This window comes from Leptodactylus fuscus, chromosome 4, assembly GCF_031893055.1.
Source record: "Leptodactylus fuscus isolate aLepFus1 chromosome 4, aLepFus1.hap2, whole genome shotgun sequence".
Classification (NCBI taxonomy): domain Eukaryota; kingdom Metazoa; phylum Chordata; class Amphibia; order Anura; family Leptodactylidae; genus Leptodactylus; species Leptodactylus fuscus.
Genome location: NC_134268.1, coordinates 57,746,410 through 57,758,878, shown reverse-complemented (window position 1 = coordinate 57,758,878; position 12,469 = coordinate 57,746,410). Strand labels below are relative to the sequence as shown.

General features: G+C 40.6%; 1 protein-coding gene across 1 annotated transcript in view; it reads left to right on the top strand.

The window, feature by feature from the left end:
- The window catches only part of RP1 (RP1 axonemal microtubule associated), a 370,941-nt gene that overhangs the window by 257,007 nt on the left and 101,465 nt on the right, over window positions 1-12,469 (top strand). Inside the window, exons 44-45 of the mRNA XM_075270496.1 lie at window positions 2,869-3,020; window positions 6,390-6,648. Coding sequence (XP_075126597.1) covers window positions 2,869-3,020; window positions 6,390-6,648 — 411 coding nt within the window. The remainder of the gene's footprint in view (window positions 1-2,868; window positions 3,021-6,389; window positions 6,649-12,469) is intronic.

Genomic DNA, 12,469 nt, shown 5'->3' with positions numbered 1-12,469 from the left:
ATAGCATTCCTACTACACAAAAAACAGGTCTTCTTGATTTCCCAACTGAATTATCCTTAGGAAAGCATTAAGTAGTATGACAGGCAGGTCCTGGATACAGATACTTTGAATTCATGTTCCAGGGCATCTGACTTCATACATGGCCTTTGCCTCAAAGCCCAGACGTACTCCCTATAGGACTGGATAAGTACAGATTTAGAATGTTTATGAACCCAGAAAACTGTTAAAAGGATTGGCCAATTTCAGACAAATATTGAGAGACAAATGTTAATTGTTTGTGCAACCTCTGCGGTTTTCCCTACAGCTCTTTTTGGCTGCGGCCTGCTACGTGGAACATTAGCCTTAAGTTGGTTTTTGGATAGCCATATACCATTCCTACTACATAAAAAAACAGGTTGGAAAAGTTACACAATTTTCCAATATACTTTCTGCACTTAAAACTTTTCATTATACAAATAATATCACTTGTTTGAAACTGGACACCTGTATGTCTCTGCCTGTTCAGGCCTCTGCGCCCCCCTCCACTCACACGCTGCGGCACAGGAGGTGTTCAGTTTGATTCCTTGCTTAGAGTTTTTGTTGCTCTGTGTGAATACTACTTTATTACCTCTCCTCTGTAATTGAATTTCCACCACACCATCTCCTGAACCTTGTTTCCTCTGTTCATCTAATAGTTAATCTTAGTCTTGCCTGTGTGATTGACAGCCTGTTTACCAATCAAGTCTGGGGCAGGTCCTGGGCTTTCTATAGAGGTCATCAGCCCATACAAGTTTGCTGACTATTTTGACTCTGTTCTGTGACTTTGTCCTAACTAGCTTCCTACTTGCTCTTTCTATTGTATTACTGACCTCTAACCTTTGGCTTCCCTTGTGACTAGTCTTTTGGATTACAATTTGGTACTGCTTTGTTTCTCTGGTCTTGCTTGCTGACTTCACTTCTATGTTGTTTTGTCCTGTCTTGTTTTGTGGGACACTTATTTCAGAGTAGGGATTGCCACCCAGTTGCTCCTGTCACTAGGACAGTGTGGCAATTAGGTAGGGCTGGGTCGAATTTAGGGCTCACTGTCTGGCTTGCCCTTTTTCCATCGTTCCAGCAGCATCATCATAATAATAATAATAAATTTTATTTATATAGCGCCAACATATTCTGCAGCGCTGTACAATTTGTAGGGTTCAAATACAGACATATACATAACAAAGAACGTCATTTCACACAATGGGACTGAGGGCCCTGCTCGCAAGAGCTTACAATCTATGAGGTAGAGGGGGGTGACACAAGAGGTAGCAGGGGCGGCATTGCTTATACAGTATTCAGACAATTTTGTAATAGAGGTTACTGTCATTACACAAACAAAACCTTATGAGCCATCACTAGTGGTGTCCTGTAACATGTGGATGGAGCTTGGACAGATAAAGTTAGCCTGAAAAGACATCATATCATTTGGGGTAATGTGGGAGCGGGGACAGAGGAGGGTTAAATTTTGGGGATTCTAATTATAGTACGGAAGGGTTTACGTTAGAAATTGTGATAGGCCTGTCTGAAAAGATGTGTCTTTTGAAACTGTAGAAATTGGGAGTTAATCTGATTGTCCAGGGTAGAGCATTCCAGAGAAGTGGTGCAGCTCGGGAGAAGTCTTGTATACGAGCGTGGGAGGTTCTGATAATAGAGGATGTAAGTGTTAGGTCATTGAGTGAGCGGAGAGCACGGGTTGGGTGGTAGACAGAGATGAGGGAGGAAATGTAGGGAGGTGCGGCATTATGGAGAGCCTTGTGGATGAGGGTGATAACTTTTTATTTTATTCTATAATGAATAGGCAGCCAATGTAGCGACTGGCACAGACCCGAGGCATCGCTGTAGCGTCTAGCCTGATAGATGAGCCTGGCCGCTGCATTCAGAATAGATTGTAGAGGGGAGAGTTTAGTGAATTGCACAACTAGGTTTCCCTTACAACTACCCCTTTATGTCATCACTGCACAGCAAAAATTTGGCCTTTGGCGGTCTGTTCCTGTTATGGCGATTGAGATGATCTCTACAATCTGCAGGATGGCCTCTGTCAAAGAGATCTAAAGTGCACACGCACATCCAAGAAAGGATCAGCACTGTACGGAACTCTTACACTACATCAGGTTAACAAACAAAAAAATCAGCCCTATCTTGCACAGAGCCTTGCCCATGAATTCACAAGGCACTTTGTCAAAGGCTTTTTCTGACCAGGAACACACAACGTTTTTGCCCACAGTTCTAAATTGTCCCATATTTTCCAAAAAAATACCATCAAACTTGAATTAGCCTTGTCCCTGTCCCTATAAATGGGTGTCCTGAGACTAACAGCAGTTGCTTCTGCAGAGAGGGCTTAAACTGCCCAATTTAAACAACAGAAATGCTCTAACTGTATACACAGTGATCTTTCATTTAATGGAGCTTTGTCTCCTATCAGAGTAATGCTGAGGACTAAAAACATACGTTTTATCATTCTATGCATGTGTCAAAGATTAACTGCAGAGTGATATCACAGATGACAACAAAAGCCAATGAAAGAGTTAAGTTGAAGTTCTGAGCAACTGTGTAACCAACATGTTAAAGGGGATTTCCTCAAATATAACAAAAATTAAATTTGTAGACAACTAAAAGTGAAAATATTTTTGAAAATAGAAATAAAAAATTGTGCAGAATTTCTTAACCGTCTTTATTGTGAGAGTCCTTGTCTTGATCGATTGCCAATGGACAGGACCATGAATGCAGGAACCTTCTATGATCAGGGACTTGATATAAATCCAGCCATGATGCCCTTATTGTGACCAGTTTATCTTCTTGTGCATGTAGTATCCCTACCCGACAATCTGCTCTGTGTTTATTTTCTTCTTCTAGAAGTGACATATTCCGTCTACATCAAAACTGGAGATTTCCCTGCATCAAGCTCAGATGCAGATGTTTTTATTACAATATATGGAGAAAATGGAGATACATGCAAGAGACAACTGATTCACACGCTGTTGCCTAGAGTATTTGGCAAGGGAAAGGTATGTGTGTTTGGTGTGTATTTTGAATATATGGTACAAAGCTAAATTGCAAGTTCCATATTTTTTGGTATCAATGAACTGACTGTAGAGTTTTCTAATTTTATTTTAAGGATAGTGCTAAGACATACTTTATATTAAATCCGCACTGTGTAACGTCTGTGTCTCAGGCCTCTGCACCCCCCTCCGCTCGCGAGTTCAGTTATTATTCCTTGCTTCGGGTTCTTCTTGTATTGTCTGTATTGTCTGAACACTGTCGTATTCCCTCACCTCTGTAATTGTAATTCGAAATACTTGGTTCAATACCACGCGGTAAATGTAAAAGGCGTCCGAGTGAGTATTTTGAATACCCTAGTATTCGATCGAATACCGTAGTACATCAAATATAGTATAGGACTCACTGTCTCTTTCATGCCCTTCCTTCCTGGTTTCAGCAGGGTAATTGCTCTAGCAATTCCCTTACACACTGTTGCTTCAACAAACTTTGCATAAATGAATTGTACAGGTGAATATAACAAACTTTGCAGTATATCTTAGCAGAAATAAATGCCTCATTCTGCTCTTATCAGGCTTCTTCCTTAACCCCTTCATTATTCTTAAATGACTTTCACTGTGAAAAGCATGGCTGTATCCACGTAGTGATAGACTGCAGGTCGCATGACTCAGATGAAGTCTATGGAGAATGGTTGGGGAGGAGTAGAGAAGAGACAGAGTAGGAGAAAGCTTAGGTTGATACTAGAGCTGAATAGAAAAGTTTTAGTCACGAACAATGAAGTCCATATATATCTCTAACAACAATATACATCTGTAAAGCATTTTCTCATCACCGACTCAAGGCACAGTCAATTTGTTAACTGAACAGGTACTCCTGAGGGAAAAAAAAAGGCTACTTAAATGAAATAACTGCTTAATTTCTGAATGCTACACCAAACACGACCTCCAATTCAGGGGGTCACTTATAGGCAGGTGTTGGAGGTTTTTGTCTTGATGTCAGTTCACAAAGACAGTCTGGGAGATACAAGTGGCTCCTAAGCCAATAGTTAGGAAGCTGCGTAGTTGGATGTCTCACTGTCAAAACAATAACGTAAAACCAATTTTCTTCTGCCATTATATATAGTAGAACATGACAACATTGTCAAGTATTGAGTTTAATAATGTGTTTCCTTTTAGTTAAACCACCTTCTCATCACTGCTTCATCCTCACGAAAATCCTGTTATCTTAAATGGAATTTATCACCACTGAGCCACTTTAGGATGTCGCTGGGGCGGTTTCTGGCAAAGTGAACATAACATACCAAAAAATAATCAACTTTTAACACATATGCAAATAATCTGTTTGGTGCAGATAACTGACAGATCACCTGTTTTGCCCATGGTACCCATCCAGTGCTGTTCCCTAACATAGACTGATAGGTTCTAATGTGTCTCATCCACAGAGCAAAAAGGAGAGACACCGAGCGAGCGCACTAAGTGTAGTATTGACCATAAAACATAATAATATTGTAGATAAGTGATGAATCATCCAGGTGGCCTCTCACCAGAAGACCGGAGGAACGATAGACAAACAGCAAGGACCTGGAGGTCAGTATCAGGAGATCTGCACTCACTGGTATTGAAGAAGATTAGGCACAAACCAGAATTTCCAACAATAAACTCTTTATTGAAGTAAAAGAACAAGTCAGCATGTCATTTATCAGGCCAGAACTGGGCCCTTTTTCAAGTGCAAATGGACAGGTCACCTGGGGCCAGATGTGTGGTGCTGACTTGTTCTTTTACTTAAAATAAAGAGTTTATTGTTGGAAATTCTGGTTTGTGCCTTATCTTCATCAATACCAATGAGCGCGGATCTCCCGATACTGACCTCCAGGTCCTTGCTGTTTGTCTATCATCCAAAGAACAAAGCAGGTGCTCTGGTATACTGCCATATAACTGGATATAAGAGAAGAGATTTTGATGGTGGTAGACTCCCTATAAAATGGCTAAAGTATACCTCCCAATTTTCAAAGGACAGAAAGAGGAAAAGAGGGAAGAGGGAATGTATGGCGTGGAAAATACCTCCAATCACTTCTACAGTGACTCTGCCCATTCCCATCCATTTCACTGTGTACCCCCACACAGTATAATACCCCTACAGTCACCCACACATTATAATATTCATCTCCAATTTCCCCACAGTTTAGAATCCCTCTCCTGGTGTACCCACAGTTTAATGTCACCCTCTTTCTGCCCTATAGTTTAAACCCAAATAGAGGGGGACATTAGGTTTTGGCAGCTGGAGGGGGGGCATTAAACTGGGGGCAGCTGGATGAGAACATTAAACTGGGGGCAGCTTGAGGGGAGTTGAGGTCTGGCCATAACTCCCAGTCTGATCAGGTCAGCAAGACAGAACCTGGAATCTGGGACTGTAACACTGAATCTGCGACTTTTGGAAAGTATTTCATTAGCCTGGACACTCAGATCACAGATTTCCAGCAAGAATGTAAAGCTGAAAATTCTGTAGCTTTTGCACAGTATAAAGCTACTGTATGTACTAAAAATGGACTAGAATGTTTCAGGCACCATATTGAATCCATGTCATAAAAAAGGATGCTGCTTTGATGGAACTCTGTTTCTTATTCACTCCATAAATCGGCAATAGAGTGACAGCACACATGTTCAACCTACCATGCCATTCAGATGACCTAATGGGACCCCTATTCTTGTCATCCCCCTGAGTATTTATGAATTAGGTCTGGTGTATACCATTCTATCCTTTAGCAATGCATCTTATTATAAAAGCTATGAAGATACTAAAGATGGTACAGGGATGATACGGCTTAACTCAGGGCATTAAATGTGCTACTTCACCATGAATCAGTTTCCTTTCTAGTTATGGATGTTCAGCCTTACAGCTGTCATTGTTATGAAGTGAATGGCTGACCTTGTACAATACATGGACAGTCCAGGAACACAAGAGCAGGAGTTGGCCTTGGTATTACACAGTTTAGTATCTTTCAATGCAATGCAATATTGAGGTTGCATTATTGCATTACGGGTTTGACTTATTGAGGTTGTCTCAAAAAGTCAAACCCGTCCATCTACTTTATTAGGGCATATGGATGCCATAAAGGGAGATCTCCAGTATCCATATGCTCTAATAGAGTCAGTGGACGGGATAACGTCTGTAATAGATATAATGTGATAAAGATATTAAAAAGTGACTTGATAAGCAAAGGCCATGAACTGTGGATTTGTCATTTCATGTCTCGGAGATAAGAAATTACGTTGTATCAAATTTTATCTTCACTTGAAATAAGTTTTTTTTAACTTTGTTTAGGAAATGTTTTTGCTTTTGAAAATTTATTCCAAATTTGTATTCTTCATTTATTATAGATAAGTGTCTTCCGAATAAAGGCTGTGGACCTTGGGATGTTGTGGAGGGTACATATTGAACATAATGCTGTTGGTTATGGAGCTGGATGGTATCTAGATCAAATCGCCATACAGGAGTCAGATAAAGCGGATATTAAATACCTGTTTCCATGCCAACGCTGGTTAGACACTGCAATAAATGACAAACAAACTGAATGTGAGGTAAAGCTCCTTGGGAAATATAACAGAACTAATGAAAAACTACTTACATCTACCCAAGGTAAATTTTAACCTTTAGATCAACAGAATCAGAACATGAATTCAGTCTACTGTATATTCGCTTCTTCTGACAATGAAACTGCTAGACTCTGTGTAATGTAGAACATAGATGGTAGTCAGCTAATAATACTACACCCTATACGTCTGCCATTAGATAATGGTACATGTACAATATAAAGCGAAGAAGAAAAACTTCACAATGCTTTTAGGAAGCGTTCACACTACCGTTGGTGTCCACTCAGCAGTGTCCGTGGCTATTGTCCATAGAAGATTTTAGCAACGGACACTAGCTGGTCCGTTTGCAAGTTCCATTCATTTTAATGAGATTTTATCTTATGTCCTTTAGTGTCCGTTTACAACCATGTCCATTTTTTCAAGCGAACAAAAAAAAAAAAAATCCTACATGCAGGACTTTTCTGTCCATTTGAAAAAACTTGAACTTTCCAGCCTTTCCATCTCTTGGTACATTTCTTGACTCTACATCACAAAAGTGCAGATGTTTCTATAATCACAGGACATTATGGAAAGTCACCTATTAAAAGTATCCTCTGCAAACGCACAAACAGCGCGCAGGTTCATGTTTGACTAGGGTATTGTCAATTTTCATCTATCTATCTATCTATCTATCTATCTATCTATCTATCTATCTATCGATCGATCTATCTCAGTCTCTGTTCACATGATATTCCACCAGTTGTAGCAATATTTCAGACAAAGCAGGAGCTGTATATGTGAATCACTTACATACTTATACATTCATTTAGAATAAACTTGTCAGATTATTGGTATTATATTGATTGATCTTAGAGAAAGAGAAGCTGAGCTCTGTGATATATATTTTTATCTGATATACAGCAGGATTTCTAGGTTAAAAGCAGATTAAGCCCTGACAGGACTCCAAGGAGAGACAGTGAGAGTCCCGGATATCCCACCTATACACAGTGATTGACAACTTTTCATGTATGACATGTACACAGAATGCTGTCAATCACTGTGTATTGTCAAGTCACAAGAGTCTGGAAGATGTTTCTGTCTCTCTTAACTATTTGAAGGTCTCTGGACAGGGAGGACCATAGGTTGCACATAGCAACTATTATTCTCCCATAGGCAAGTGCATCGATTTCATATTATCTTTTCTCTATCTTCAACTAAAATCAACAGGAGGAAGTGAAGGACTTCAGTATTGAAGTCTTCTCTGTCTCTTATTAAAGGAAAAGGAGTGTGCACCTTGCAAGTGAATGAAGTATAGAGGGCCCATTTTAACAAGGACCTTTCACGTCCTCATAGATGTGCAGATATTATATACCACTAGAAAGCCAACAGTGCACAGAATTCAGCACACTGACAGCTTTTCAGGTATGTGACCCACTGCTGGAGATAGATTTTTGCCATTAATTTCAGCACTGGTGTCTCCCCACTGTCAGACGGGCAGGCCTTACAGCCTAGTGTCACTGGGCTGTGAGGACCATACAAGTCTATGGAAGTCTATGGGGGCGTTCCTCACAACCCAACGGTGACGCTAGGCTCTAAAGCCCACCATTCTGACAGTGGGGAGATATCAGTGCCGTTAATTTCTCCATCACTAGAGTCCATACCAGGAAAGCCGACAGTGCGCTGAATTTAGTGCACTGTCTGCTTCCTAGTGGCATAGACGTGAAAGTCTAGCTTACAAACTTGTTCTTAAGTGTACCACTGGAATTATACTTTGAAATATTATAGTTCACCAGTTCCTAGCCGGGCTAGAATTGATGTTTTCGTGCAAAGAGAACCAGTAATGCAACTAATTGTTTTAAGCTCTGTTCTCATGAATGTGAATCTCTTGTGTGTTTGGAGTGAAATCTACACTAGCTGAAATCTGGGCTACCAGTTTTCTGTCATAAATGGCAATAAGCCAGGGCCAATGGCTCTATCCCCACCACATTCTCACCACACCTGTGAAAAGCGGCATGAGTGTCACAAAATGGTCTGTTGCAACATTGGTGTTTAAAAAGCAAAAAATACAAGGTTTTCGATTTATTTTATTTATTTATTTTTTACATCATAAAGGGTTTGGCATAAAAAGTGTAATATATATGTCTGTCTATGGGGCTATTCACATGTCAGGTGAATGTGAACAGTCCATTACAAAATAGGACATATCCTATTTGTGTCTGTTTTCACAGATCCATCAATAGATCTACTGTATGAGGGATCTGTGAAAATGGGTCCCACAAGGATGCAAATCTGCCAAGGAAAACCACTGATTTCATAGCCAATTTATATCAGGGTCATGTGGAGTGAGCCTAAGAGGCAGAATCTTAAGATATTTGGAGCAAGATTCCTATAGTTAAAGAAGTTGTGCAGGATTAGAAAACATGACCTCCATTAGTCGCATGACAATGTCATAGCTCAGTCCCATTAAAATAAATAGGAGTGAATTGCAGCATGGCCATGTGACCAATGGATGTGATGTCACTTCCTGAGGAGAAGAAATCAGCCATGTTTTCTAGACCTGCACAACCCCTTTAATGCCACCTTTAATAAATTGCCATTAATGTTTTTCTCCATTGTGTTAATGACATGTTTGCTACAATGTAGCACTTTATTCAACATGTAGTAACCCCAGTACGTGTTAGGCTGTGTTCACACGGAGGAATTTGCCGCAGATTTGGGGGCGGATTTCGCTCCCTAATCCAGAGAAGATTTCTCTCAGAATTTGCCTCCCATAGTTTTCAATGGGAGGCAGAGATCGCAGCAGTACGCGGAAAAAAGAAGCGTCCTTCTCGATCTTGCCGCAGATTCTGTGGCTGATTCAACCACGAAGTCCATGACGCAAGGCTCCCCACTGATTAGGTCCATTTATCCAGACCTAATAAGGAACGGGATGCTGCGACAGTAAGCCGTCATGGCGAAAAAGACGGCAGTGGGAAAAGTAGAGGAATTCCTGTTGATTTTCCGCCATGTGAACATACTCTTATTATGCCCTCCATTTAGGCTCAGCTTTCTACTAAAGCATAAAAAGTTAACTATACCAAATCTGTAAGATGTGAATTTGGCCTAAGTGTAAAAATCCCTTCTAGTCAGTCATGTATGAATAGCTTAGAGCAGAAAAGGATGATCTTTTAGTAAACACACATTATGTATTAGTGTTGGTTCAGCGGGCAACGTAAAAAAAGGAGAAACTAACATGGGAATGCAATTTGTGGCATAAATATCTTAAAACTGGAGTATTTAGTGACTTGTTACAGTGCCCAGTGGACTCGTGTCAGAGTGAAATATACAAACAGTTTGCAATAATGCTCCATAAAACACATTCAATAATGCACCATAAACACACAAACTTTTTATATATGTGACATAAATTTGCTGCTAATAGTTCCCTATCTACTTGGTGATGACAAAACACCACAGCTGTGAAATTTCAGCTGCAAAAGCTTCCCAAATGCAGCTCTCCGGCTCTTATATATTGTGCCATCAGCTGTGTTCCCTCTAAACCGGCAGTTTGGAAAGGAAAGAGTTAAAACAACAGGTTAATGCAAGGCTCTGTTAGGGCTAGTTCACACGTGAGTATAAGGGGAGGTTTTTGACAGTGGATTTCGCGTCCAAAACCTCCCCTTATAATGGTGGTCTATGGAGACCGCCGGACTTCTGTTCTCCGCTAGCGGCGAGCTGCTGCTAGCGGAGAAAAGAAAGGACATGTCCTTTCTTCAGGCGGAAGCCGCGCAGGCTCAGCCGCGCGGCTTCCGCCCCCGGCAGCTCCCTCCTATGTCGGTTCATTCATTTGAGCCGACAGCAGAGGGTTAAGCCGCGACAGCGATGGTCGCGGTGGGCAGGTTTTGACAAGAGAGAGACGCGTCTCGCCGCGTCTCTCTGTGTCAAAACCCGCGCGGGCAGTTCACGTGTGAACTAGCCCTTACAGATATACCTGTCTCTAGAGTGCAGTATAATTTAACACTATCATTTCCAGAGTGCAGAGTTTCACTAGGTTCACACTTATTTATTTAGTTTTTTCCGGTCCCTCAGAGATGAACAGAAAAACATATCTGTTCTATGATGGACACAAAAGGAGCCCGAGGGATCTCATTGACTACAATGGGTTGCATCCTTTTTAAAAGAAAAACAAGAACATAGCACAGTTGGGGGAAAGAAAGACAATTCAAAATATGACCAAGTGGGATCCCCCATTCTATATAACTTAACCCCTAAGAAAATATGCGTGCCATGTGTGCCATCAAAGACAATACGACCAAGACCAAAAAGTGAGGCATCGATTAAGACAAAAATACAAACAAACCTTTATTAACATGCCAATATTACAAAAAGTACATTTATATATACACATTCAAGGAAACATGAACAGTACAGGAAAAATTCCCAGAAGAAAGGTCTGTTGGAAGTAAGCGAATGTTACCCCTGCTAAAGTTGCATAGTGCAGTATAGTTACAAAACAGGGTAAATTGCACCATTAGTGGCCAGAACCATAGGATTGACTATAAATGTAGATGCCGTTATAGCACCTGTATACATAAATATATAGCTGTCATAAAACAATGAACAATTAGGTAAGTACAAAACATATATATATCGACAGCAGGATAAGAGTTTAATGAAGATAGCATGAAATTTATAGGAATACAAGCTCTATCACACAATATTATGCATACAACTCAATGCAATAGTGCTAAATAGCCCCAGGGCAATGCAATGAAGTATATGAAGTGGATATATAAGTAATTAGTTGTGCAATATTGCATTAAGTCATGACACATTTACCACCTATTAGAGATGAGTGAACACTATTCGGAACAGTCGTTCCAAATAGCACGCTCCTATAGAAATTAATCCAAGTGGCCGACATGCAGACTTTGCCAGCGGCCGTTCGCTTAACCCCCCACGTGCCGGCTGCGTCCATTCATTTCTATGGGAGCATGCTATTCGAAAGGGCTGTTTCGAATAGTGTTCGCTCATCTCTACCACCTATGTGTTACATGGACCTAACTACGATAATATAATCAGTTGCTTACCCATGGTAATAAAGAGTGATAGCAATGTGGTATCAGGAACGCCCACCACCAACTATAATGGCTTGCATCCTTTTTAAAAGAAATTGGCATAAGAAAAAGTTTGGCTTAAAGGACTTTGGTTTTGGGTTACCCCGTTGTAAAAGTCCATATAAACAGTATAGAACATGACATGTATTGTATGGTCCAAATAATCCAGTCCTAAACATGGTAAATCCAGCTGCAGTAATGTCTGTGCTGCCTACACCAGGCCACTGATGTCTTCAGCATGCTCATATTGTATTATAGGATCTACAAGTATGTGGTGAAGCTAGTGGCTTTGGGCCTCCCAAAAAGGGTGAACTTGTGCCCTGAAAACCCAGTGCAATCTGCTATTCTGAGAGACTAGTGGCCCTGTAGAAACCCCAATAGCTGCCACAGTAAGAAGGCAATATCTTGAATATGGGTTGTGGTTTTGGGTTTCACAAATATAGAATGGCTTGGGAGGCTAAAATGCCAAGTACTGGCATGTCAACCATTCATTGTAAGAACTAGGAGACATCATCCATGTTTGGTGGACAGGTAGGAGCAACATCATTAATATAGACTGCTAAATTACAAAACTAGATTACAGTTGAAGGGAATGATAGTAAATTGATCCAGGGGAGCTATCCAACTGCTTGTTTGGTGTTGCAAAGGACTTGTTCCCACCATGGTAAAAGTAAGTTTCTATATCAATTCTTCTGTATTCTGAATCAAATCATGTGATACAAAATTATTCTAGTGTATGTCAATGGACTATGTGATGAGGTGGTAGATACAGATATGTATTATGGGGCTCTC